The sequence below is a fragment of the Eschrichtius robustus genome, chromosome 9 (genome assembly GCF_028021215.1).
Source record: "Eschrichtius robustus isolate mEscRob2 chromosome 9, mEscRob2.pri, whole genome shotgun sequence".
NCBI classification, from domain to species: domain Eukaryota; kingdom Metazoa; phylum Chordata; class Mammalia; order Artiodactyla; family Eschrichtiidae; genus Eschrichtius; species Eschrichtius robustus.
In genome coordinates, this window is record NC_090832.1 from 2204144 (window position 1) to 2232039 (window position 27896).

A 27896-nucleotide genomic window follows, 5' to 3' on the forward strand; every position below is an offset into this window, starting at 1 on the left:
GACAGCATGTAAAAGTGCTTTGCAAATTATAAAGTGTTATATAATTTTTTTTAAATTATTGCAGTGTTGTAAAATCATAGTCTTTGACATACTAATACTTTGGCCCTTGGATCTTATAATCATGTTAACTCTTTTTCAGAAGTTGAACTATAGACCTTGAAGCTGACATTTATACTTTGTTCTTTAAGACTGAAGTACATTCCAAGTTCTGCACCACTGGCAATTTCTCTTAATGAGGAAGGTACCATTTATATGTATGTATATATATATATATATATATATATATATATATATATATATATATATATATATATATATATATAAAGATATACACATGTAATATATATAATTATATAATATATGCGATTATATAATATATATAATATGAAAAGCACCACTTTCCTATAAGGACCATATCTATCAGAAATCAGTAGAAAAAATTTCCAGTCCATATGAGCTGATAAGAGTCCTAATTTTTGCCCAGTTAGAAAGTGATTACTGTGGGTTCCAGAGAAGGTGAATGAGTAACAGCCCCGGGTGCTTCAGTAACTGTCAAGTTCATTAACGCTCAGCAGCCTTAGTGACTAAATACACGTCTAACTCAGACTCCAAGACAGAATGTGACTTCTAGGTACCGACTGCTTTTCCTGAGCCCTATTTGGTTTCTTTTAGGGAACTACAAATCTATTGGTGCTTGAAGCTTTTAGGCAGCACGATGGAAAGAAGCCTGAAGAACATCCTGGTGCTTTCCTTTGGATTTCTACTTCTCTTTACTGCCTACGGAGGTCTGCAGAGTCTGCAGGTAGGTGTGTACAGTTGTCATGTGATCTTACCTTCTGAACGTCTCTGGGACTCCAAGAATTCCCGTGGCACAGACAGCGAGGAACGTGGAGTTTCACCCTCCAAAATCCTCTAAAACAAACAGTGGTTTTTACCTGCAGCCCCAACTCCCAGTTCAGCGGGATTGCACAACCGTGGGTGTTTGACCCTCGGACAAGGAGAGCTGGTCTTGGGTTAGTGATAAAATCCGCTTTGCCTTTGCGTGGGTAAAAGGAGACACAAGACGAATCACTGTGAATCTGTGGTCAGGGGCAGTAATGAATTCATCAGAGGTCCTGACACCACGTAGATTCCTGCTAGATCTTCCCCCGGGTAGTTCCACTTTAAGTCTGATCTTTAACCGTGAACGAAACCCCAAGGAAGCCCCAGGCCTGGTCAGGAAGCAGCCTGTCATCACGCTCTTGTGCCTTCTTCACCAGCTTCATGCTCTGTGGCCTGGGGGCTGCCACACAGTGAAGTATCTGCAAGGTTTCTGATGACAAGTTAGTGTGGTCCTGGAAGGTCTGTCAGTCAGCGACAAGAAGTAGGCGCCTACTGTGTTCACAGAGCTGAACAAGAAAAGCACGTGCGGGGGCTCAGAATTGGGGGTGCAGGACAAGAGAGGAGAGATTCAAATATTCTGTCTTCATTGTTACAGTACAAACTCTTTGGACTTGTAGGTTGGCGAGGTAGCTCAGATTCAGCCCTGAATTCCAAGTCCTTGTTTTCCTCAATGAACCCCCCTATTCAGTCTTTTTTCTGATTAGGGTCACAGAGAATGAAATTATAGCCCATGGTGATTCCCAGAATCAAGTTGAAGGGGGAGCACAGTCTTCTTGCTTGCCAGGATAGCCCATGACTTTGTAGACATTGCTCAGAACGTTGTGATGTTGTAAAATGCTAATGTGTGTGAAACACCTGTTTTGTCATGATGCCTTGAGCTCATGTTGAATGTAGTGTGTGCTTTCTGGAAGGAGAACTTAGCGAGACCATGGACCCATCAGTGACACTGTCCCTACAGAAGCTTGCCCCACCGGAGGAAGTCCTGCTGTCACCAGGTGGGGCAGCTCCCCTGGGTTCGGGCGTGACTGATGGGGTCAGAATTCTCAGGAAGCAGTTGTGATCTGACAGCTGCAGCTGAATGACGGCAAACTGGCCCCCTTGGAAGCCGGGGGAGGGAGTGGGGGGACCCTAGGAGCTGCCAGGAGTCCCTTCTCTCAGGCTATGACTGTGGGACGCTGAGGTCACACACAACGCGGAAGCCTCACTCAGGAAACTCTCGGAGTGGCATCTGAGTGGAGAGAGCAGTGCAGCTGAGGGGAAGGCACATTGGCTTCCACGTCTTCCCCAGGGCTCCTGGGCTGGGCACTGCTGTCACTGGGGTGGCTTCTTCCTCCTCAGAAGACCGGAGATGTTAGAGAACCAGCCCTCCTACCCTGCCGTGGAGCTATCCCACCCACCACTCCCCACTGCTCTGTCCCCGCCCTTATCTGGCCGCATTTCCTTGCCCACTGATCCAGGACATGTAAACATGGTTTGACTCTTGTCAGTCAGGACTGGCTTCGGAAACAGCAGGTAAGGGCAGGGAGGAGGGATGTGGCCTTAGGGATGGCTGGATCCCAGCCACGTTGGAGGGACCTGCCAGTCTCCATCACTTCCTTCTGCTTCCATCTGCTTGGCTTCATTCTCAGGCCCCAGCGAGGCGGCCAAGGTGGTCATAGGCATCCCCAGAGTGCCAGCCCTGGTCTGGATTCGGTCGTGCACTTGCCCAGGGCGCAGACACGCATCTACCGCCTTCCCCACAGCAGACGATCTCCTGTTTATTATTCAGATCTCGGTGTGCATGTCACACTTCCTTCTCCGCCTTCCCGTGCCCTGGGTCCCACGTCTGGGTGAGGCGCCCCATGTGCACGCCAGGTCCTGTGGCACACACCACACGGTGCCTGTGAGCTCCATGAGGCCAGGCCCTCACCACTCCGTCCGTCACCGTATCCCCTGCCTCAGACAGCGCTCAGCACTGGATCCAATGGATCCAATCCATTCCCCAGTATGGCGTCTGGGGCTCCTGTTGGTCTAGTCTGGCTGGCTGTCCAGCCTCACCTCACCAGAAGAGCTCAACAGCTGTGACCAAAGCAGCTGAATGCTCCTTGGGGTCTTTCCTCTCAGGATGGAGCCTCTGTAAACACACCCCCTAAACGTCCCTCCTCACCCACACCTCCCGACCTTTCCCTGGTCACCGCCACATCCTGCAGGTCTCGCGAGGCCTTCACTCCTTCCAGAAAGTCTTCTGACGCCTCTGGACTGGACTTCGTGCCCTCCCAGGAGCTCGGCCCCTGAGCGTCCCCCTGCAGCACTCACTGTCACACTGCAGTGGCCGGCTGGAGGCGTCAGTGGCCCTGGAAGTCCTGCCCATCACCCGCTCCTGGGTGGTGGCCGTTGTCTTTCCCTTTTGTGTCCCAGGAGCCACACGTAAGCCTCTGTTAGTCAGGGCTTACAGTCATCAGTCGATCGGCTTGCTGAGTGAGTTGAGGGACCGTCCTCATTGTTTACATACAGGTCACTCCCATGGGCTTCTCCTCGGGCATGGATTTTGCAGGTTGGCTCTCCTAACACATGAAGAGACAGGTATTTGAACATGGTCATTCACTTAAAAAAAAAAGACATTTGGTTTTGAAATTTGGTTCCCAATTTGGAGATTGAAATCCGCCTTCCTTTCCAGCGGTGGGCAGCGGAACTCCATTATAAGTAACAAATGTGCCTCGCCGCCGACTGGCAGCAGGGCTGTGGGTGGAAAGGAAATTCCAGAGCAGAGCATGCTGCCAGCCTCTCATTAGCACACAAAGAAGCAAGCTCACTAATACATAAGTATTAAGAAAACAAAGGGCCCCGGCTGAACCTGTTCCCACGTTGCACACTCCTAGCAACTGGAGTTAGGAGCAGAGATTTCCAGATAACCCCACTTCAGGCAGACTGTTCAACTTCTGTCTTCCAACCAGACTTTAGAATTTTCATGGGACCAGATGTTCTTCTTCTCAGTTTCAATTAATCAGCAAACATGACTAAGTACCTGTTTGGGGCAAGGCACTGGGTGAGATTCAGAAAAAGCAGAACGTTCCCTGCGCTCAAGACCCCTGGAGACCCTTGGCATGCACTTGAAGAAAGGGCACCATCTGGAAAGAGGATGAGGATGGTCAGAGTATGTTGAGGGGTGGAAAGGGAGAGAAAATCCTGGGGTGAGAACACAGCCTATGCAGTTTGGAGTCTCCAGGAGACAGGAAAGGGATGGGCAGGGAGGGCTTCAGAGAGGCCCCCGGCTGATGGGTGGGATCTTCTGTTGTGTTGTTGGGGGACCAGGCAGGAAGGAACGGTAATAGTCCAGGTGCTAAAGTCCTGGCTTTGGGGTCATCTGGACTAATTACCTGAGTGTATGATCCTACGCGGTGTGTTTCTTCCCCCCGTGGAGGTAGTAACACCTGTCTCAGCCATAAAGGAGAAGGAACGTAGAAGGTCTTATTTCGGTGTCTGCACTTTGTCGACTCTCAAACAGTGGTGGTTTTCTGAGTTTTGGGCTCTGGCTTCTGCAAGGGAAGAGACCCTCTCTGCGAAGTTTTCTCCTCTGGTGTCTGGTCAGTTGTCTGGAGCACAGCAGGGACCCCCTGCACAAGTGACCACAGGGTCGGGCTGAGCTGGATGTGGAAGCCAAGGAAACAGATGGAGGGACCCTTGTGAAGGAAGGTCTGGCTGCGAAGGGAAGCACTTGTCTTCTTCCCCGCCCCCTCCTCTACCCCTCCTTTCCTCCCCCTCCCCACCCTCTTCCTGCTATTCTTCCTCCCCTCTCCCTCCTCCCCCATCCTCATCCTCCCCCTCCTCGCTTTCCCTCCTCCCCTCCCCCTCCCCCTCCCCTTCCCTCCTTCCCATCCTCCCCCTCCTGTCTCTCCCGCCTACCCCCCCTTCTCCTCCCCCTCCTTTCCCTTTACAAGTGAAATAAATGGAGGAAGCAATTATGCTAATAGGTTTTTCTTTCACAGCAAAAGCCAAACGTCACCGCTGCCATTGCCTTTGCCTGAGCTGGCTCTGGTTACCTATTTGACCTTTTGTTCGCTTCACACCAAGCTATGCTGGGCACCAAGTGACAAATGACAAAAACAAGAAAAATGTGCATTGTGTTTACACAGTGTTAAGCTGGAGCTGCTTGCTCTGCCTCAGGCATAGCGGGAACCTTGGTCTTCGAGGAGCCTGGAGACGCGCGGCTCCCTGGCTGCCCTGGCACCCCGCCTTCTCAGGGATGAGGCACGGGCTGCGGGAAGCAGGAAGCGTGAGGGCCCCTGTGCCCCAGGCCGGCCACACTGGCTGCTTCCCCCTCGTCTCCACTTGCTGATTCCCCTTGACCAGAGTTCTCCGCAGTCTCCTCCCCTCCCATCCCTCAGCTGGAGGAGAGGACGCCCGCCCAGGCAGCCTGTTGCTGGGGGTCTCCAGGACCTGGAGATGACCCAGAGCACCTAGCCCTGGCCGCCAGGCCCCTGACCGGGCTGGCCTTGTCCCCGCAGAGCAGCCTGTACAGCGAGGAGGGCCTGGGGGTGGCGGCGCTCAGCACGCTCTATGGCGCTATGCTGCTGTCCTCCCTGTTCCTGCCGCCCATCCTCATCGCGAAGCTCGGCTGCAAGTGGACCATTGTCATCTCCATGTGCTGCTACGTGGCCTTCTCCCTGGGCAACTTCTACGCCAGCTGGTACGCCCGCGTTCAGGTGCTTCCCGAAATTCCCCTCTCGGCTTCTGGGACGGGACCGTAGCGTGGCCTTCTTCCCGTATTTTCCCACCAAGGTGCCTCTGTCCCCTCTGCTGGGCCCATGCAACCCCGATTGCCCATCCTGGCCTCTCCTGAGGCCTCCAGCTTCCCTCCTGGTCCAGGGCACTTTTATGGCCCAGCAACGAGGAGAGAATCTGCCTAAGATGCGGAGGGTGAATTTCAGGGGTACTTAGCAGAATGGGATCTGTGGACCAAACCCCACACCCTCACCCCATCACAGGGAGTGGACGCAGCAGGGCTGGAGCCAGTGCCCCAGGCCGGGCCTGAGCTCTACCTGCTCCCTGACAGAAAGGGACCCTCGGGGACCAAGCTCTGAGGGCAAGGGCCACGTGCCCTTGTTCCCAGGCATACACTTATCAAGCATCTCTTTGAGGGACACCCCACTGCCATCCAGGATGTATTGATAGGATGGCTTCACATTATTCTTTTTCTTGTTACCGTAGAGTTCTCATACAGAATCCTCATGGAGGAGAGCGACAGCTAGGTGGATAGGTAGATAGATAGATAAGTAGATAGATAGATAGATTGATAGATAATAAATCGTCTCTAATGTACTGCTGTTAGAAATACCTAGAACCCGCCCAGCCTTATTTGTAACCCCAGCTCATTGTAGCTACGTCCAAACACAAAGAAACTGCACTGGCACCGAATTTCACTCTTACAAATGATGCTGAACCAGAAAAGACGCAGATTTTCACGTTCATCTGAGGCTAAGGGGCACCTCTGTCAAGCAGGGCACCACCAATGACACGGCAGTGCTTCACTGGGCCAAGCAAGGAGCTTCCTTCTCCCCGAATGGAGGGAAGAGCGGAGGGCCCGAGGCACCCCATGCCCGCGTTTCATTTCTCAGGTACACGCTGATCCCCACTTCCATCCTGCTGGGACTTGGAGCAGCCCCGCTGTGGTCCGCGCAGGGCACCTACCTCACCATCATGGGAAACACACACGCAGAGAAGACAGGAAAGGTCGGCAAAGACGTGGTCAGCCAGTATTTTGGCATCTTCTTCCTCATATTCCAGTCGTCTGGTGTGTGGGGCAACCTGATCTCGTCTCTGGTGTTCGGCCAGACGCCCACTCAAGGTAACGGGAAGGAAGTGGTGACCGCGGAGGGCCCCTGGTCCCTCTACACACGTCCTCGTTCAGGACTTGAGCAGGTGGCCCCGTGAGGCCGCAAGACGTGGCTCTCAGGCTGCCTGTGCCTCAGGGTCACCTGGCCCCCGGCTCTTCCCCAGACAGTCTGGGCGGGTCTGAGGGTCCGCCTGGTCCACGGGTGCCCCAGCGATTCCAGCCCTGGCCTCCCCTGAGCACAGGGGAGCCTGGGGTGCCCTGGGGAAAATGAGGGCCACCGCCTGTGGAACTCGGGTTCACAGAGTCCTTTACTATCCTTCTAGACTAAGAATGGGTCCCATGGATTTATTTTGCCACTGAATTGATCCATTCACCAGCGTTTTCCATGTTACACAAAGGACCACTTATCACTTAACAGATTTGAACATTTGGTGACTGATGCTTTAATTCATCTGTCTGCCCGACCACACTCAGACAGGGTTACAAAGTGTGGATCTGCTTTATGCCTGCACCCTTTGATGTCTGAGGACTTAGACCAAGGGCAGAGGAAATAAATATCTTCAATTCTCACAGGAAATTTATTAATGGGGAAAAATGTTCTAACTCTCCTGCTATTATCAGGATCATGTCTCTCTCTCTCTGCCCTGGTCCTGTTAACCTATGTAAAGTCCCACGTTTGGGAAACTGTAATAAAAAAATCTGTCTCCCCTTTTTGCTCATGTGATGTCATCACTTGCTAAGTGCATCCACAGAAGGGAACCTTTACGGTTGATAGGTACCAATCGTTACTGAGTGTAGGAGTAACTGTCAGCAATCAGCCAACAGAAGCTGGGGTGAAGGTTCAGTCTCTGACATGACCGTGGTGAAGGAGCGAACGGGTTTACTTTTAAAGACATACAGACAAGTGAGCTTCAGTCAGTCTCTGCCTGATCATAGGACACAGAATTTGAGGGCTGGAAGGCACTGTGAGAACACCGCAAGGTTTCTCAACCTTTCTAGGCTTCTAGCCTCCACGCTGCCTTCTCATCCGACAGCTGCACATCTCACCGGCCAAGGAGATTTTGCAGCATTTTATGTGATAAAATCTGTATGATGGAAACAATGAAATACTGAGTATTCTTTCCTCCATGACATCCATCCTCTCTCTCCCGAGATTCTGACGTGGGTCTACTGAGGGTCATTGATCGTTCAAATTTTATTCTTTTAATGGAGAAGAAAGTAACATTCAGAGAAGGTATGCAATAACCTGCCGGAGGTCATGGGACTGGTTCCAGATGAATCTGAGAGAGAACCCAGTGGGCCTGACACCCAGTCTAATGTACTCTAGTTCTTAATTAATTCTGAAAAGTGGACAAGGTCCAATTACGTCAAGAATGTAATGTAACAAGTCACCAACATTTATTGCACATTGGTCCAGAGTGTCTTAAAATCAAGTACACAGACACGTGCCCAATGGGAAAAGCATTCTGAGACACTGGGTCAAACGAGCCCTTGTCTCGTGACTCTGACCTACGGTGATGTCTTGTCCCCTGCGTGTCCAGGCTCCTTTTCCCTGGGCGTCTTCTTCCTTGTGTACCGTCTCCTGTCAAGTCACCCGTGTCCTCAAAGCACCTCTTTGCTTCCTCGCTCACAGGGGCCATCCCAGAGGAGCAGCTCGAGTCCTGCGGGGCCGGTGGCTGCCTGGGGGCCACGGCGTCCACCAACAGCACAAACCGTCCCTCCCAGGAGCTGATCTACACCCTGTTGGGCATCTACACGGGTACGTGCTCGGCACCAGGAATCCAGGCAAAGCAAGCCCGTCGCCTTCCTGGGTTGAAAAGACCACCTGCTCACAGTATGAATAATCTCTCTTCGTCTGCAAAAGCCCCACAAAATGCGTTCGGCTGGGTTGTACTCAGCCTTTTCCACATGAAATCGAATGCAGCAGCCTCTGCTGACCGAGGTCTCCTGTGATGATAGAATCACTTCACGCCTGCAGCATCCAGGCCAGTAGCCATTATGTGCACTTACTTAAATTCTAATTAACCAAAGTAAAATTACTGTTCTGAGGTCACAGCAGCCACGTTCCAAGTGCTCAATGGCCACGCAGGGCTACGGCGGCCCCATCAAGTGGACCACGGCCTTGGTGGGATGGCTACTTGTGTTCTAAGTACGTCCAGGTGGATTTGGGAAGTCCCAAATCCCGGTGTTATCACCTTTCTTCTGAGGAGTACATTTGAACGGCTTCTGCTGAGAGGCTGGGTTTGGGCACGGGTCTCCCCAGCACCCACCCTCGGGCATCGGCGAGGCCTTGGGGCTCCCACTGCTGGTCACAGGGCAGTGGCAGGCACAGGACATTGGAAGTTCATGAAAGATGGTTGCCCAAGGGAGTGAATTCCTAGGATGTTCTTATCCTTAGACGCTCATCTGAATGGAAAATGTTTATGTTAATAGCTTTCTAAATGACTTTGCTCTTACAGATGTATCACCACTTTGACGGGAGCACCTTTAGACTAGTTTTGTTGTTGTTGTTGTTACCATTTGAAGAAAATTTAAGGGTATTCTTTGTCATTCTTGAATTCTAGAATCTGTAAAGGTCTTGGACTGTGTCCTTCTTAAAGATCAAGAGTCTGATAGGTGTCGGATTTGGTGGGACTGAGTGCAAGACTCCACCGGGAATCAAAGGTCCAGAGGTCACGTGCATGGTCAGTTTGTCTCCCCTGTGAGATAAGCTGCCACCGACACGCGGGTCTCTTTCAAGGTCGCTTGCAAGTCAGCGGTGCCAGGTGAGCCCTTTAGGCTACAAGGCAGAGCGAGCTCTGGCAGACGCCGAGCAATGTGCTAGACCTTCTGTGGCCCAGAAACCAGCCAGACGAGACCCTGACTTTCAGTGACCTTAGAGTCCAGAAGTGCCTTCAACTAACCAAAATTTGATAGGACACATGTTTTGAACAAATTTCCCAGTTGACATGTAGTTACATCTTCTGGGGGAATTGCGTTCTAGGGCAGCTTCGATGGGGAGGTGGTACCGAAGCCAGGTCTTGAAGGGTGAGTAGGAGTTTACCAGGCAGAGAAGGGGACGTGAACAACACTGAAGGCAGAGAAGCCCCAGAGGGAGCCAGAGTGGCTGGAGGACAGGGGGCAGAGGAGCCAGAGGCGGGCGTGACCAGCTGTGGCCTTGAGTCTGGTTGCCCACTTATTTGTCTTGTAGACAGATTCTCGTGTTAGTTTAGTGTGGGCGTGAGAAAAACAGCGGACAGAGAAACCAGTGCAGGGGCGATACAGTGACCCAGAGGAGGCAGGGGAGTGAGAACGGCATGCAGAGTGAGGGAGGGGCGGCGCAAGAGAGTCAGAGCGACAACTAGCAGGACTTACCCACGCACTGGACACGGGATATGGGAGAGGATGGGCCGACTTTCTGTTTGGGAAACGTTCAGCCTGATGTGAGGGCAGAACAGTGTGTCCCCTGGGTGGTTAGGGACCTTCCACAGAGGTCCTGGTTCACAGAGAATCCAGCCGCCTAAGTCCAGACGTTTATGTAAAGCAGGGACCATGCGTACGTCATACGGGGAAACTCTCTTAGTATCTGGATCCTGGTTCGCAGGGCTTCACACCCTTCTTCCTTCAAGCAAGGCCATGTTACCCCAAAGAAAAAAGAAAATAATAAAAAACAGAACTAAAATAAGAAAGGAGAAAAACAGACCAAGGCAAAGAGAGCACCATCTCCCTGGAGTAATTTTCTAGGATGCCTGAGCTCTGTCCTCACGATGCAGCGTCTTAGCCCTACCACCAGCCATTGCCCTGTCCACGCCCCTGCGGACGGCCCTGGACCGAGGGACCCTCTGGACACGCGTCTGTGTCCTGGTGAAGGTGTCGCTTCTAGTCCTACCCCCGGCCCCCGCCGCTGCATCTCAGCCCCTGTCCCGGGGAAGCTGTGTCCTGGGGCTGCTCCGAGCTCAGGCCGGGGAAGGAGCTGCGGCAGGTGGTGGGCGCTCGCAGTCAGCTGACGGGCCGGTTTGGAGGAGCGCCTGCGTGCGCTGACTTGTGTTGACAGTTAGGTGGGATCATGACCCCAGAGGACATCAGTGCCATTGTGAAATGTCTGCGGACAAGAGCCCGGCCTAATAAACTTGGTCACAAGGTTGAGTTCCCATGAAATGGAGGAGGGGACCAATGTTTAGCCAGGAGGAAAAGTAGCTGAATTACAGAGATAAAGCTTAGATGAAAGTAGTACTCCTCTGCATGGAAATGTATTTATTAACTACGGACTTCTCTGGGATGCGTGTGGGGACTGGTTTTACCATTTCTCAGGCAATTTGGAGGAGGGCTGACTTTGTAAGCCTCACGGTTTCAGTACGGCTCAGGCAGCTACACCACAGTGAGGGGAGAGCCTGTGGCCTTGGGCGTCTGTGGCTACACGAGATGGAAGAATAGTAGGCAAGGTTGGGGGCCAGTAAAGACACAAAGTGGCTCAAATCCTCTTTAAAGGGTGATGGGTCAAAGACAGCAATAAGCGATAAAAACTGTTCTGAAGGGTCCCGATCCCACCAGGGAGAGGAAAGACCACCACCGGTCCTGAATTCATCTGTGGATCCCAAACCGTGTCTATCATTATCATTGTAGATGGAAGAACAGTAAAGACATAAGAAATGACAAAGGGTCCTCAGCCTCAGTGAGGGAGCGAAAAGGTGTCCACGTAAAGAACAGGAAGATTAAACAGACATTCGTTCTCCCTCGAGAGACAGGAAGGTGGGTTCATGGCAGAGAAAGAGATCTCGTCATCACCTTCCGGAATCATGAAAGTACAGGATATCCCCTCAAGGGTGAAAGGAATAGTTGTCTTGAGTCACTTTTTGATAGATCCCCTGTTCACATGGTCCCAAATACAAATATTGTAAAAGGGAAAATCCCCCTCTCACCACCACCCAGCTTTCCTGCAGCCGTAGACAACCCACATAGTCTTTAATTCTTAGACACACCTACCGCACGTCTAAACAAATATGTCTTTATGCCCCTCCTTCTCCAAATCAAATGGGAGCACAGTAGACTCCCAGCTCTGCATCTGGCTTTTCCTTTTAGCCATTTGTCTTGGGGGGAAACTTCCTATCTCCGTATGCAAAGAGCTCCTTTCCTTTCTCCAAACGCATCATCCCACTGGGGTTGGGAGATACCCTAATACATGCAGCTCCTACCACAGGACGTTTGGATGAATAGATTTGGGATGAACATGAAGAGAAGCCGATGGTCACTTTCCAGGCGGGACCCATAACCCTGGGAAGGGAGCCTAGCTGTTGGTAGAAATTACTTTGAGGATTCTGACGAGAGAAATGGTCCATGGTTAAGGGCCCTGAGGACCTCGGGGGTCTCTCCCCGGGTGTCTGTCTTTCCCATCACCTGCTCGGTGGGTGAGACAGCCCGACAGTCACAGAACCAGCACACGAGGATCGAGGCAACGTGTGTGGCCCCCGAGTCCACGTCAGGGGGCAGGGGCTCAGCCTGCCTCCGTCGCCGTAAATGTGGATTTGAAACCGACCCTCCGTTTCAAGAGGAGGAGGAGGTGAGGAGCCGAGTCCGCGCACGTGTGCGGTGCCGCTGGCGCCCGTCGCAGCAGCCTGTCCCCTCCCTGTCCTTTCAGGCAGCGGCTTCCTGGCAGTCCTGCTCACCGCCGCGTTTCTGGAACCCATAAAAGACACTGAGCAGAAAAGTGAGGGAGAGAAGCAAGCGCCACCGTTCTGGTCCACTCTGCTGTCGACGGTCAAGCTGTTTAGAGACAAGCGCCTGTGTCTCCTGGTCCTGCTGCCGCTGTACTGCGGCTTCCAGCAGGCCTTCCTGGCCGGCGACTACACGCAGGTAGGAGAGGAGGCCAGCGGGGGCGGCGCGGGGTCCGGGGCTGCGCTGGGTCCGTCCGGCCTCAGGAGAGCCGCCGTGTGGTTAGGACATCAGCCCACCTGGGCTGGGGCCAGCCCGGGAACACCTCTCACTTGAGATGTGTTTTCAGGGAAAGGACCAAAGCTGCTCGGGAGTCATCGCATTTATTTGCCTGCATCTCACTCTGTGTCCTCATTTTAGAGTGAAAAATAGGGAAAACCACGAAATCCACGAATAACACTGAAATTCCTTATTACCTAGTTTTTAACAAATTTTTATTTTATATTGGAATATAGTTGGTTTACAATGTTGTGTTAGTTTCAGGTGTACAGCAAAGTGATTCAGTTATACATAAACACATATCTATTCTTTTTCAAATTCGTTTCCCATTTAGGTTATTACAGAATATTGAGCAGAGTTGCCTGTGCTATACAGTAGGTCCTTGTTGGTTTTCCACTTTAAATACAGCAGTGTGTACATGTCGATCCCAAACTCTCGGTCTATCCCTCCCCGCAACCCTTCCTCCCTGGTAACCATAATTCGTTCTCTAAGTCTGTGAGTCCGTTTCTGTTTTGTAAATAAGTTCATTTGTATCCTTTTTTTAGATATCGCACATACACAATATCATATGATATTTGTCTTTGACTTACTTCACTTAGTATGATAATCTCTAGGTCCATCCATGTTGCTGCAAATGGCATTATTTCATTCTTTTTAATGGCTGAGTAGTATTGCATTGTATATATGTACCACATCTTCTTTATCCATTCATCTGTTATGGACATCAGCAGGTTGCTTCCATGTCTTGGCTATTGTAAACAGGGATGTAATGAACATTAGGGTGCATGTGCCCTTTCCTACCATGTTTTTCTCTGGATATATGCCCAGTAGTGGGATTGCAGGATCATATGGTAACTCCATTTTTAGTTTCTTAAGGAACCTCCATACTGGTCTCCATAGTGGCTGTATCAATTTACATTCCCACCAGCAGTGCAAGAGGGTCCCTTTTCTCCACACCCTCTCTAGCATTTGTTGTCTGTAGACTTTTTGAGATGGCTATTCTGACTGGTGTGAGGTGATATCTCATTGTAGTTTTGATCTACATTTCTCTAATAATTAGCGATGTTGAGCATCTTTTCATGTGTCTCTTGGCCATCTGTACGTCTTCTTTGGAGAAACGTCTGTTTAGGTCTTCTGCGCATTACCTAGTTTTTAAATGATGCGTCCCAATCTAGAAACGGAGGTTGGTCTCAGCCTGGTCACCCTGGCTACTCAGATACTCTTTCCCTGGATGCCCACCTGACCCCTGCACTGCCTGCCCGCTTTGTGCCTAAAGGGGCGCCCTCTTTGGGGGTGGCTGGAGTGGTGCCCCAACACTGGACACCAAGCGTGACCCATGTCTGGCCGACCACCTTCCATCAAGGGTCTCTCCCTGAGCCTCTGTCTCCCTAGTTCCCCTGCCCAGGTGGGATCCTGTCCTGAAGAACCTTCTGGGATTCCGTGGAAGGGAAGCCACAGATGGAGATGTTAGAGTTAGGGTCCTTTTTCCCAGAGAGTGTTGGAGAGGAGCTGGGCCTGGTGGGAGCTGGAGACTGCCAGGGTCAAGGCTGGACCCGTCAGCCTGTGTCCGAGGGGCTCCGCCCCTGAGGACCACCCTCCTCATCCAGGAAACTTCCTGTTCCATCCCCACCCCAGCTCTCTCGCGGGAAGGGTTGCCAAACGGGCAAGATAAAAGGCAGGGTAAAAATCTGAATTTCAGATAAACCACAAATATCTCTCAGTGTAAGTGTGGCCCTGAGTATTTGGACACCCAAGAGTTTCTTTGGCAACCCTACTCTTAGGACAGTCCTGTTGGGGTCTTGGAGTTTCAAAGAATGAAGACAGAATGACAAACAGTCCCCCCGCTATCCAGATGCAAGGGGCCTCCTAGCCAGTCTCCTGTCTGTCCCCAGCCCCGCCCCCGAGTCTGGGGCAGGGGCACTTGCTCTTCTTCTCATCTCTATGGAGATTCCCTTCCTGTTCCTTCCGTCTTCTTCTTTTTTATTAAGACTTTATTTTCTTAGAGCAGCTTTAGGTTCACAGCAAAAGTGAGCGGAAAGGACGAGAGTTCCCGCCCACCCCCTGCCCCCACACGGGCACATCCTCGCCCGCTGAGCGCCTCCAGAGGGTCCGTTTGTCACAACTGAGGAACCTACATGGATACATCGTCATCACCCCGAGTCCACAGTCTACCTGAGGGCTCGTTCTTGGTGCTCTACATTCTCAGGGTTTGGACAGATGCATAATGACACGAAGCCATCATTATGGTATCGTTCAGAGGAGTTTCGAGGCCCTAAAATCCCCTGAGCTCTGCCTGTTCATTCCCCGGCTCTGTCCTCACCCAGCTGTCTTATAGGCAGGATGGGAAATGACCCACACCAGCAAGAAGAGTTCAAATTCGCCCCTGTATAAATAACATATGGTACAGATACGCGGGGAGAAGTTTGCCAGACGTCCATCCACAGCGTTCCCTGTTAGTTCTTACTCAGAAGAGGGTTTTCCTTACAAGCACCAGCAGTGTTCTCCACCCTGGGAGCTGGAGGCCCGGACAAGCTTTCGGGCCAGCTTAGCAGGCCAGCGGTCACAGGGCAGAAAGCGTTTTAGCAATGGGCTGTATTCCCGGATCAAAGTGAACCCCCAAACTGCAACTTCAGAGCTCAGCCCTGGAGCAGGCCTGAGGCAGCGCAGGTGACCGGTCTGTGCTTCTCCCCCAGTCCTACACCACCTGCGCCCTGGGGATCCAGTTCGTGGGCTACGTGATGATCTGCTTCTCAGCTGTCAACGCGCTGTGCTCCGTGCTGTACGGGAAGCTGGCCCAGTACACGGGCAGGATTGCTCTCTTCGCGCTGGGTAGGTGGACCGTGGACGCAGTCCTGGGGCAGGTCTGGCTCCACTGCGGGCGATGAGAGCGTGTGCGATGAGGGCCAGGGTTGGGGTAAGGACGGGGTTTGGTGGAGGCACAGAAAGGGGGGCCCACACCCACCGTGGGGGCCATGGGGTCAGGCAGGAGACAGGGAGCCTTCCAGAAGGAGGAGATCTGTGTTCACGTGGTGGATGAAGCTGGCCTTCTAAACGGGCATCACCTTCTGTTTTTCTTGAGGGAACAAGAAGAATCGGAGACAGCATGAATAAGGAGAAATGAGGGTGTTAAGGAGACAGCTACCTGGTGGCCCAGTCAAGGCCCAAAGGGTCTGTGGTGATGCAGCAAGAGGGAGGGAACACATTAACCATTGGTCAGTGCTCACTGGGGGCCAAGTAATTTGCTTTATATTGAGGAGAGAACAGAGAAGCTTAGTAACTTGCCCAAGGTCACACAGCCTCGGGGAACCCAGGATGCACCTGCTCTTTCTGCTCCTTGGCAGTCCCTGAGGGTCATAAGCTGCTCTGTTCCCACATTCGAGGGACACCACAGTGTCTGCAGAATCACGAGGTCAGGACTTAGGACCCATTATGAGAAAGTCAGGAGGAATGAGGAAGTTCTCCCCCAGCCTCTCCCTCCTTGTCCTGTGTGGAAGCCCCAGCTCCCAGGCTGGGGGCACCCCTTCCCGTCCCCTCCTCATGCCCCTTACTCAGTGAGAAGCAGGGGTCCCACCACTCGCTCCTAATGAAGAAGCCCTTCTCTCTCCCACTCTGAACCCCCATAATCTGGGGCCCCCTCTGCCCAGCAAGGCGACACTTTCCTCTAAGACACAGAGGTGTGTCACCCCGAGGCCCCCCACCCGATGATGTGGAGGCCAGAGGTGGACGGAATCACACACCTGCCAGGCGTGCCCTGCATTTCACCTGCAGTCTCCGTGTGCCACGTCAAAACCCACCTGAAGAAATCAGTCTGGATTATTTTAGGAAACATCATTCCAGCCTGGAAGCAGATGATCAGAAGACTCGTCCTGTAGCACGGAGTGTCTGAGAGAAGCCCCTTCCCCGCTGCTCACAGGTGCCGTGACCCAGCTGTCCTGCTTCATCGCCCTCCTGCTGTGGAAGCCTCACCCCCGCCAGCTGCCTTTGTTCTTCGCATTTCCCGGCCTCTGGGGCATGGCCGACGCCGTCTGGCAGACACAGAACAATGGTGAGTGCCCGGCACAGAGCCATTCCTGCTCAGGGGGCCCCGCCTTGGCCAGTCATGGGGGACACGTGGTGGGTGGAGGGCCCCCCAGGGGGACGTGGTGACATGTGCGATAAGGGCAGTGGAGCGGGGACCACACAGGCGGGAGGGCTCCAGGTCCACACTGGGGATTTGCAGCGCTTTCTCTGAGCATCTACTCAGATCCATGATGTCCACGAGAAAAGGTACCAAGCGTGCAACTTTCTTTCCTGAAATGATGGTTCCTTCGTGCTTCCCCCTGGAAGAGCTGCTCTGAGCTGTGTCCTCCCCGTGTTCTCCGTCCTGGTGTCTGGGGAGGACGGCCGCTCTCAGCTGAGGTCGGGGACAGGCGGAAGTGCCTACAGGTTACCGTGACAACGTCCCTGCAGTGGCTCTGGGGCTCGGGGTGGGTGTCAGTCTTCGGGAGAACGGAGTTAAGGGCGAAGGGGTCAGCAGAGGCTTCATGCTGGGGGCCAGGCCCGAGATAGTCCTCCAGGCCGCGGGGAGCCTGGGGGAGGCAGGGAGGTGGGGAGGCCGGGAGGGAGCCGTCTCTGCCGCTTTGGTGCCGTAACGGGGCTCCACAGACTGCGGGGCTTGTGAACAGCAGACATGTGCTGCCCAGAGCTCTGGGGCTGGACGTCCAGGGTGAAGGCACCGCAGCTTCGGTGTCTGGAGGGCTGGTCCACAGAGGCTCTCTCTCGCCGTGTCCTCACGCAGAGGCAGGGGCGAGGGGCCGATCTGGGGCCCCTTCGCAAGGGCACTGACCCCTCCCTGAGGGCCACACCCACGACCTCGCCCCTCCCGGAGGCCGTCGCCTTGGGGTTTCAGCATGTGTCTCCGGGGGACACTGAGAGGAGAGGCTGGCTGGCCCGACGTACCGCTGCAGGGTCCACTTTCATTCACTCAGCAATTGTGGAAGCAGCGGCAAGGGTTTAGGGGTCACTGCTGCCGTGACGCAGGGGACGGTGCGGACCCACGGGGAGGTGGAGGGCAGCGCCCAGGGGTGGGAAGGAGGCCGAGGGGCGGAGCTTCTGGACGCAGGGACTCAGTGGTCCCGGGGCCAGGCTGGGCCTCGGGATCCCCAGGCTGAAGGCGGCAGACGAGCCCACAGACCGGCAGGGCTGGACGCGTCCACTGAGGGGCTTGGCTTGAGCTTGAACGCGACACAGGGAGAGGACTCCGGCGGGGGGACCCAGCGCTGAGAAGGGGCTGTTTGGGGCGCGTGTCACTTACGATTGTTTCATTATTTCAGGCTGCGCCACACGGCATGCGGGATCTTAGTTCCCAGACCAGGGATTGAACCTGGGCCGCCGCAGTGAAAGCGCCGGGTCCTCACCAGCGGACCGCCCGGGAACTCCCTCTCTTAGGATTTTAGATTCAGAGGGAAGGGCTGTGAGGAGAGGAGGAGGGGGAGGGGAGGAGCCAGGAGAGGAGGCCGAGAAGCCGGGGGAGGGAGGCCCCTGGCCGGGAGGGGAGGGGGGAAGGCAGTCAGAAGGAAGGATACGGGCCCCTTTGTCACCACGGGGAAAGGAGCTAAGTTCACGCCTGAGACACGTGGCTTCCTAGAGGAGCCACAGCCAGCAGCGACCTAACAGACGGTCTTCACCACGAGGAGGCCGTCAGTCCTGCGAGGATTCGTCCCCGACGTAGCCCAGCCGGGCGGCATCGCCCTCAGCGCACCGCTCCCTGCAGAAGCGCGGCCGCCTGCAGAGGCCCGGGCCTGGGGCAGAGCGGGACTCGGGCGCAGAGGTCCAGCCGCAGCCTCGGCCGATGCTGCAAAGAGGGCGGGTGAGAGGCGAGGCGGGCAGGGCCGCTGAGGGCAGGGCGGCCCCGCCAGCACGGGGAACGGGAGAGCTGCCCTCAGGCCGCCGAGAGCGCTGAGCGTGGCCAGTGCTGTCCGGCGCCCTCGGGGGCCCTGCACCCCGACACAGCGGCGGGTGGGACGGCCAGCAGACGTTCGACAAAGGCCTCGGAGGCCAGGCTGTGGACGTGAGGGACACGGGAGAGGCAGGCGGGGGGCATCAGGGGAAGAGGCCCCGGCAGCCCCGAGCGCGCGGGGAGCTGGACGGCCGGAGCCAGGCCTGGGGCAGAGGCCCAGGGTCCAGACGGTGCGCGGAGGGAGCTCTTCCCTGGGCTGCGAGGGCTGCAGCGGGCGGGAGTCCGGGTCGCCCTGGCAGATGGGAAGGCAGCGGCCGCAGCCCGGGAGGAGACGCCCAGCCGAGGCCCGGGGAGGCCTCCTGTGATCGCCGGCTCCCCGCGCGTCAGGAGGCGCCCTGGGGTGGCGGGTTGGCGGTGTGTCCTGCCAGGGGATGAACCGTAGCTGAGTGGGTCTGGGAGGGAGACCACGGGAGGGAGGGGAGTAGGGGGCTGGCGGACGGCCCGTGGAGGACAGGGAGGGCGGCTTGTGTTCTGTGTGACCTAACGGGACGAGGGCTGAGGGCGGGAACCCTTGGCCCTGAGTTTCCCGAACCACCTACGGCCCTGGCCCGGGGGAGGGTGTCGGAGGCCCCAGGAGGTGAGCCGTCTACACAGCCAGCATCCTGCAGATGCGTGAGCCCGGGGCCCGAGGTGGATTTGGCTCAGAAGAGAGTCTCTTCCCTCGGAAGCACCACCCACCCTTCAGCCCTTATCGGGGAAACACCTGGGACTGGAAACTGGGTCAGGCCAATCCACAAGCCAGCCACAGGCCAGCGTTTCCAGGGACGGGAGGCCTGGCCGCTGTCCCTACACCCAAAGAGGACAAGTGCACGTGGCCTCACCCATGGTGGACTCAGTACTCCAGGACGGCCCCTGCTTACGATCTCAGTTGTTGCCGGCTTATGAAACAGCTGAAAACATCACTGAACAAACCCAGTGCTGTTGGAACCAAGGGGCTTGGGTTTCACAATCTTGGCAGGAGGCTCTCCTGAAGTTCTGAACCCGGTGACAAAGGTGTGTTAGGCTCAGTGCCATAATCTGGTGTGTTTGGACAAAGGTCAGTTGGTGGAAGCAATGACAAACTAGTCTCAGGCTGGGCTGCAATGTTGCTCAACAGAAGAAATACTGAATCGGTAGAGGAGAGGTACACAGACACCACGTTAGCTTTTCTTGGCAGTGTAGCCTTCTAAATGAGTGTAGGTCACAACTTCCCCCGTAGGAATCTTAGGCATTTTCCCCAGGGAGCGTCAGGAGAGAATTGCTTTCAACATCCCAGAGGAGGTGTGAAAGACCCCCACTATTTTACTGAACAGTCCAAATGCTTCTGCCGTCTTGCTTTCCAATTAGCTGACATCTCTGAGTTCACTTGAATTTTTTACAGTATTTACACATTAGAAGTCAGCAGCCACGCAAGAGTCCATACAATAATTCCTTAGGTGTTTCAAATGATTGCAAATAAAATGTTCGGTTTTCTTTCTCCCTGAGATATAGGAGTAATTGCTTTAACTCTCCTTTTCTTTCCACGGACATGAGAGACCGTCAGGCAGAGCCTTTGTCAAAATTGTGCAGAGTAACATGAGGTCCAGTGAATAACCTGGATAAAGACCTCCTTGAATAAGGAGTGCTAATTTAAAATGAATTATTTCTGTCTTTTTGTTCAGATCAAAAGTAATTTGCTTCAAGGAAAAATCAGTTGCTGGGGAAGATTGTTCTTTCCGTGTACGATTTGAGAATTTCTTTTGGCGTCTATACTGGCAATCGTCTTGGCTAGGAGGGATGTTTTAATGACCGAGTTCCCTGCAGGCTGGCTCCACCAGGCTCTCTCGGGCTCGCCACCCTGCAGCGTGGTCCATCCATACCGTCTCTGTATTTTCAAAACCTGGAAATTTTGTGTAGCTTTTGCCACCTCCCAAGATCAGCTCTCTCACATTTTTGCTTTTTCAATAGCAAGTTGGATTTCTAATCCTATTCTCCCTGAACGTGTCTCTCTTCTAAGAAGATACGTGAGCCACATACTTTCCTAGTTAATGAGACTGGATACAAGTCAGTACAATTTAACCCTCCTTTTCAGTCATCACCTCTCAGTTGAAAAACTGATGTTACAGTTCTCCAGTTTAGAGGCAAATCAGGGGCGGGAAGCATCCAAGCCCCTCCGTCCTGGGGCAGAACCGTGCTTCTCGCTGCTCGTGTTCCCACTGGGCTCCAGGGATCCCTCCGGCCGTTGGAGACCGTGATCTGGGCGGCTTTCTGTTTACCCGCCCTGACAGTTAACGAGAGATGGGTACCGTTGCCATGGCAACCCTTGCGCGCCAATGCCTGCACTTGAGATTCAGAATGTCTGGCCTAAAAATACTCTTTTGCCCTGTCAGCCACCAAAGGGGCTGTTTTCAGGTTGATAAACTCAAAAAATCTGTCTTCTCTTACATGTCCAGTTCATGTATCCCGTCTTTTCCAACCAAACAAGACTCATTCACATCCTGTCATCCAAGGACAGTGGTCAGCATCCGGTCACTTAAACCTGCTGCCTTTCCCAGGTCAGGCTGCGAGCAGGCTTTTTTTTTTCCTTTTTCTTTTGAAATAATCTTAGATCAACAGAAAAGTTGCCAAGACAGTACAGAATTCCCATATACTGTTCACTCTGTTTCCCTTAATTCGAACATCTTACAAAACTGCAGTACATTTGTCAAAACCAAGAAATTAATATTGGTACATAACGAAACTTCAGACTTTATTCAAATTTCTCCAGCTTTCCCCCCCCCCACCATCCTCTGTGTGCTCCGGGATCCCAGGCAGGCACCACGTGACATGTAGCCATCACACCTCCTTTGTCTGGTCTGTGCCAGTTTCTCATTTTTCTTTGTTTTTGATGACCTTGACTTTTGGAGAATACTGGTCAGGTGTTTTGTAGACTGTCCCTTAATTTAGGTTCATCTGATGTTTTCTCATAATTAGGCTAGAGCTAAGGGTCTTGGGGAGGAAGACCCCAGAGTGAAGTGCCTTTCTCATCACATTGATCAGGGGGTACAGGACAGCACGTAACTGGTCTCTGTTGCTGTGGACCTTGATCGCCGGTCAAGCCAGGGTCTGGCTCCTCCCACGCAGAGGGCTACTCTTCCCTTCCACTGTCAGTTCTTTGGAAGCCAGTCACCAAGGCTACAATTCAGGGGGAAGTAATTACCCCTCACCTCCTGGAAGGGGAGTGTGTACGTGCATTAGGTATAATTCTTCTAGGACGAACATTTGTCCCTTCTCCCCAGTTTATTTAGCTATTTACTCAAAAGTTTGTCTACATCAGTATGGGCTCATGTATTTATGGCATCCTTTGGGTTACAATCCAATGCTACGTTACTCACTCCTTTGCTCTAACTGTTCCAACTTTGGCGATTGGGGTCTTTCCCGTTGGCACCCGTGTCCTTTCGACTCTCCCCCCCTCCCCACCACTACGAATTTTTTTTTTTTTTTTAGTACTTCCTCACTGTTAGGCACTCCAGAATAGTCTTGGCTCATGTGGTAACTCCTGTGCCAGCCCTAGATTAGCCATTTCTCCAAGAAGCCTGGGTGTGTTTTATTGGGGAACGGTGTTAGGAAGTAAGATCTGAGTGCTGGGTGTGCTCATTGCTACTGAGACGACACTGTTTCTAGGCGCTCTCGGTGGACAGAGTGAGGAGATGGGCGTATGCTTGCTGGCCCACATATATGCACACACGTCTATTTACTTCTGTATCTGCACATCTATCTATCTATCTATCATCTATCTATAAAATAAGGCTGAACTCACACTGCTGTCCCAGCACACGGGCTCATCCTAGCACCCCCTTCTCACCCCCTACCCCACTGCTGATCTGTAACTTCTTCCTTTGACAGTGAGAAACCCAGTTTCCACTCTGTATACCACATTGCTTATTTGTTCAGTCCTAGTTCACGTGTAATTTCAGAACTGTTGAACTATTGCTTTGAGACTACTTTTCTTTTTAATGTCTTTCCCCTCTGCCCTCCATGTCCTTAACTGTTGGAATCTGACACAATGAGTGTGCTGCTTTCTTTACGTTTGGATTAAAATAGGAAACGGATCATGAGTAATTTCCCCAAAAGCCTGACTTTGTTTAATTATGACTGGCTCTGCCATCTCCTCCTCAGGCTGGGCCATATTCCCAAACGGGGGCAAATGGAGTCCCCCAGATTCCCTTTCTCTGCGTTTTCTTAGCCGGCAATTCTGGCTGCTGACACCAGCCTTCTGCTGCCCTCGATCTAGCCTCTCCTGGACACAGCCATCTGAGGAGGGGGCAGGGGAGGGGCCCTTCCCTCTTGTCCATCTGTCACACGTCTCCTTCCGTCTCTGTCGTTCATCCAGAGGCACAGCCAGCTTCCCACAGACTTCTGGGTTCCAGGTCCTCCCGGTGAGGGCTCCTCCTGCCTCCCAAACTGCTGAGCTGCTCTGCACGCAAGGCTGCGAGCTCACAGCCACTCGGGACCTCTCTTCCCTGCTGGTGGGTCCCCTCACCGGGGTCACATTTCAGAATCAGACTCAGAGAATGGCAAGCTCTTCATGTGGCATTTAAGGCTCTGGGGGCCCAGAAAGTTTAAGTTTATGGGAAACCCTCAGGAAGCTAAGGAGCCCATAGCCACTTAAAAGGCTGAACTGGACTTGAACCAGAACTTGCCCAGGAGAGAGTGGGCAGTGGGTCCCCTTATCCTGGAGCACAGTGGTTTATGATTGTCACGACCGAAACTTAACCTTGAAATCGCCTAAAGACACCAACCTATAGACCAAAAACGTTGACTTAAAGCTAGAGTTGGCTGTGTTACTGGATTTTCAAAGCATCAGGGTGCATTTGTCAGGTACCACAACCTGCTAAGGGAGCAGTGGACCTTTTTGCCAGAGAACAGGACATAATCCACCACTTGTAGCCACACTGTCTCACCTTGGAGTTTCTTCTCTAGCATCTTGTTTTGGGGTCCTATTTTAGAGTCACCCTCCGAAGAAAGACAAGAGACCTTTAAGTAATCTCAGAAGTTAAGTCCCAGGGTGTGGTTATTAGGTTCTCTTTGTGTGTTAACTTCCATCAGGGAGGGGCGCTTTGCAGACCCCACACAAGAAGCACACCTCCTTCTGAATGTTCCAAACGGCCTCCAGTTTTCCCAAATAGGCATGTGTTGTTTAAAATGTGTATCTTACGTCATATCTTATATCTGCCCGATGGACCCCCATCCTGGGTGGTTCCTGCGCAGATGAACATCTGAGTAACCAAATGCCAAGGGGCGTCTCCTGGGCGTTGACATTTCCAGGCAGGGCTGCAGGAGACCTTGCTGCCGCCCTCACGCCCTCAGACCTTTCCCCCCCGGTGCTGGAGGGGCCCCTCCCCCCTACAAGCCTCTCCTCTCCTGTTCTAAACGCAGGGAGAAGGGGAGGGGTAGAAGGAAAGGGGCAAAGTTAAAGGAACAGAATGAAAGCTGAAAAATGAATATGTGCGTGAAAGTTCCGCCATCAGCTCTCCCCGCCACAGCTGCCCGCCCTGCAGGCGGGACAGTTCTGAGGACACGTCCACCGCTCTGCAGACTGCACCTGCCCCTGGGAATGAAGGACTCCGGGGGCAGATTCTGTCTGGTCCCGCTGGGCTCCGGGCTGTCTGCTCATCCCCACCGCGCTGGAGCCCACGCTTGACATTTTGGTTCACGCATCATCTGACCCACGTGCAAAGGGGGTGCCTTGGCCCGTGCCGTGCTGTGTGTGGTCGCGTGTCCTATGTTACCTGGACTGCCTCACCAGCGTGGGCTTTTGGGTTGTAAGGGGAAGGGGAGAAGAGGAAGCAGCAGCTCTCCCCCCAGGACTGCCCACCGTTTACTTGGGTTACTGTTTATCCTTTGAGAGGCGTGCTGACCCGCAGGGTGTGCTGACACTGCAGGACCGGCTCGGCGTTTTGCCACTTCATGAGTCACCGTCCACCCATGCGTCCACTCAGTCATTCAATAAGGATTTTCGCTGACACTGGGTTGTGCTGGAATTATCATTCCAGATAAGATGGGTTCCTGCCTCAGGGAACCCACGGCCTAGCAGAGGACAGGGGGAGGCAGGGCAAGTCCTTCAGCCAAAATGGCAGGCGTGGTGACCAGGCAGCTCTGGAGAGTGCAGCAGGACATCGGCCGGGATGCTCAGGCCGGTCCCCCTGTTGAAAACTTTCCCTTCCTAAGTGTCCACCTTCCAGACACACTGCCGCCTCGCTCACGTCCTGGGGATGGGGTTGATTCTCGTTTGGCAAAACTTTACCACACTGCAAACAGGAACAGAAAGTCATTTACCTTCACCTAGAAGCATTATCAGACTGTACTAGTTTGCTAAGGCTGCCGTGATAAAATACAGCAGAAATGGAGACTTGAGGTCTGAGATCCAGGCGTGGCAGGGCTGTTCCCCTGAGGCCTCTCTCCTGGGCGTGTACTTGGCCGTCTCCTCCCCGTGTCCTCATGTGGCCATCCCTCTGTGCATGTCTGTGTCCTGACCTCCTCTCCTTATATGGACACCAGTCACACGGGATTAGGACCCACCCTGATGATCTCCTTTAACTTGATCACCTCTCTAAAGGCCCAGCTCCAAATACAGTCACACTCTGAGGTCCTGGGGGTCAGCACTAGCACATGTGGATTTGAGGGACACAGTTCAGTCCCAATCACAGACTCAGGTCATTTCTCTCCCAAACCTTCAGACAACCACCCAAGGGGGTTTGAGTCCCTTCATCAGGAACTCGGAGTGGGGCAGTCTCACTTGAAGGCTTCAGCTGGCTGAACGCTCTTACCCCTAAAGCCTCCAGGATGGGAAGGAAAGGCCCACACGGTGGTAATCCCCTTACCCTGCGGCAGGCACCAAAAACCCCACGGTTGAATCACTTATGTACTATGCACTTCCCTTAAGTGCAGGAATGAATGGCCTTCCCCCTCACGACTACGGCCTTTGTTTGTCTTCAGTCTGGGGCATCTCGCCTTCACCTACACGGGTCCCATCTCTCGGCCTTGCTTTTCTTACCTGCGAAGCTCGGGCTTGGGCCACATCCCGTACAGGGCTAACTTTCATCCGTTCTGTTTCTTGTATATATGATGGTTCTTCACTGCTAGAGAACGTCACCTGACTTGCTATCATCCACAGCGTGAAATAATTCCAGTTTTTACAAAGGAAGGTCCTAGTTTTATTGGGAAAACTGGGCCGTGGGGAAGCTGCAAATTTTCGGCAATAATCAGAAAGGTCATTTGCGGTTTTACAGCCACGTTTTCACCCGTCTCTCCCCTGCAGCTCTTTTCGGGGTCCTGTTTGAGAAGAACAAGGAGGCCGCCTTTGCCAGTTACCGCCTGTGGGAAGCCCTGGGCTACGTCATCGCGTTCGGATACAGCACGTTTCTGTGTGTCAGCGTCAAACTCTACGTCCTCCTGGGCGTCCTGAGTCTGGCCATGGCGGCGTATGGAACTGTCGAGTATCTGGGGTCCAAGAAGGCGGCCAGGCTGCTCACCGAAGAGCAGACAAAACCAGCTGAGGAAGGAGTAACACAGACAAAAATGTGAAGCAACAAACCCCATGGTGGATGAACCCAGAGCGTATCGGCGGGAGAGTTTTACCTGAAGATGCCTCAGAGTTTATAGTTGCTTCTTTACGACTACTTCAACGATATTTCATTTTTTATGTGAATTTTTTTTCTATTTCATCAAATTTTTCAGTCCACCCTCTCATCCATAGAGATCCAGAGTATATGTGAAAGAAATAAACTCAGGGTACAATCAGCCACTCGGAACTTGCCTAGAATCATGGGGGTAACAGCTTATGCTTGTTTTGGTTGTTGTTGTTAAGAATTGGAAGGCTGCTTTAAAAATGCAGCCCAACACCATCATTTTACAAACAGGTAAACTGAGGTCCAGGCAAGTCAGTGACTACCTCTCAGAGTCAGCAAGTGACAAAGCCAGACTAGGGTTTATGTCTCTTGAAACTTATAGAGTATGAGTTTCTAAATAAATGCAATTACACTATGGACTTGACTCTTGTCCACATACTTTGGACACACACACACAAGTCATCACATTACCCTGTTGTAGACCATTGGAGACAACAGGCAAAAGTAAATTTCCAGGGCTTCCCTGGTGGCGCAGTGGCTAAGAATCCCCCTGCCAATGCAGGGGACATGGGTTCGAGCCCTGATCTGGGACGATCTCACATGCCGCGGAGCAACTAAGCCCGTGCGCCACAACTACTGAGCCTGTGCTCTAGAGCCCGGGAGCCACAACTACTGAGCCTGCGTGCCACAACTACTGAAGTCCGCGTGTCCAGAGCCCATGCTCCGCAACAAGAGAAGCCACCGCAATGAGAAGCCCGCACACCGCAATGAAGAGTAGCCCCCGCTCGCCACAACTAGAGAAAGCCTGCACACAGCAACAAAGGCCCAGTGCAAGTAAAAATAAATGATAGATAAATAAATTTTTTTAAAAAAAGGAATGTATAGAAGTAATCTCCAAAAGGATACGACATGTGAGGCTGATAACACGATGAGCCTGGAGGTGGGGCATGCCAGTCGCATGCCTTCTGCCCACTCACCAGCAGTACCTACGTCCCTCCGTCTTGCTCCTTCCTCACCGTCTTTGATGGCTTGGGAACACCTGGTAACGCGGTCACGGCTTCTTTGAGCCCCGCTTTCTTTCTGAGGCATCCCAACCCTCTGGCACCTCTCGGACAGTGTTCCCCATGTTTCCTCTTTTCTCCTTTCATGGACCTGTCAGTTAGACCGCTGTTTAAACGCCACCCCCCTGTGGCTGGTGTTTCCGAGGTGCGTCCTTCAGCCCAGCCCAGCGCCCTCCAGGAGGCTACCTGGCCGCTCTCAGGGGCACTCTTGCCTCTAGGGCTTTGCTCACCTGCCTCGTCGACCTTGAACGCTCTCCTGCCCTCAGCCCCTATCCATCGAGCTTGTCTGGGCTATGCTCGTGGCCCGTGAACACACACTTTCCGACCTCGGTCTTTTGTATGAGCATCTCCCCCTGCTGGACCTCAAGCTTCCCGGTGTCCACTATGTAATACTAGTGGGCGCCTAATGGAGGTTTGTTGAGTGAAGAAAATGTAGCAATAATTCAAAGAAAGATGAACCCATCCTTGGCCTGTCCATGAGCTTCCAGCCAAAGTCTGGCCCTTCCTCAGTCGTTCGTTCACTCGCTCGCTCAGTACCAACCGAGCCCCAGATGCCCCAGATGTACAGCTGAGCCGATACACACGCGGTCCTTCCTTCCTGCAGCTTTCAGCTTCAGCCAAGAGAGAAGACAGGTGTTAATCAAATAAATAAACATTTCGGCTGCTGT

At 53.1% G+C, this 27896-nt stretch overlaps 1 protein-coding gene across 1 annotated transcript; it reads left to right on the top strand.

The window, feature by feature from the left end:
- Nucleotides 1-662: 662 nt before the first annotated feature.
- Nucleotides 663-26565, top strand: UNC93A (unc-93 homolog A). Its single transcript, XM_068551253.1, has 8 exons — nt 663-802; nt 5367-5548; nt 6477-6706; nt 8328-8453; nt 12309-12523; nt 15295-15430; nt 16515-16646; nt 25858-26565. Exons 1-8 carry the CDS (start codon nt 716-718, stop codon nt 26121-26123), a joined length of 1374 nt encoding a protein of 457 aa, XP_068407354.1. The 5' UTR covers nt 663-715; the 3' UTR covers nt 26124-26565.
- Nucleotides 26566-27896: the final 1331 nt, after the last annotated feature.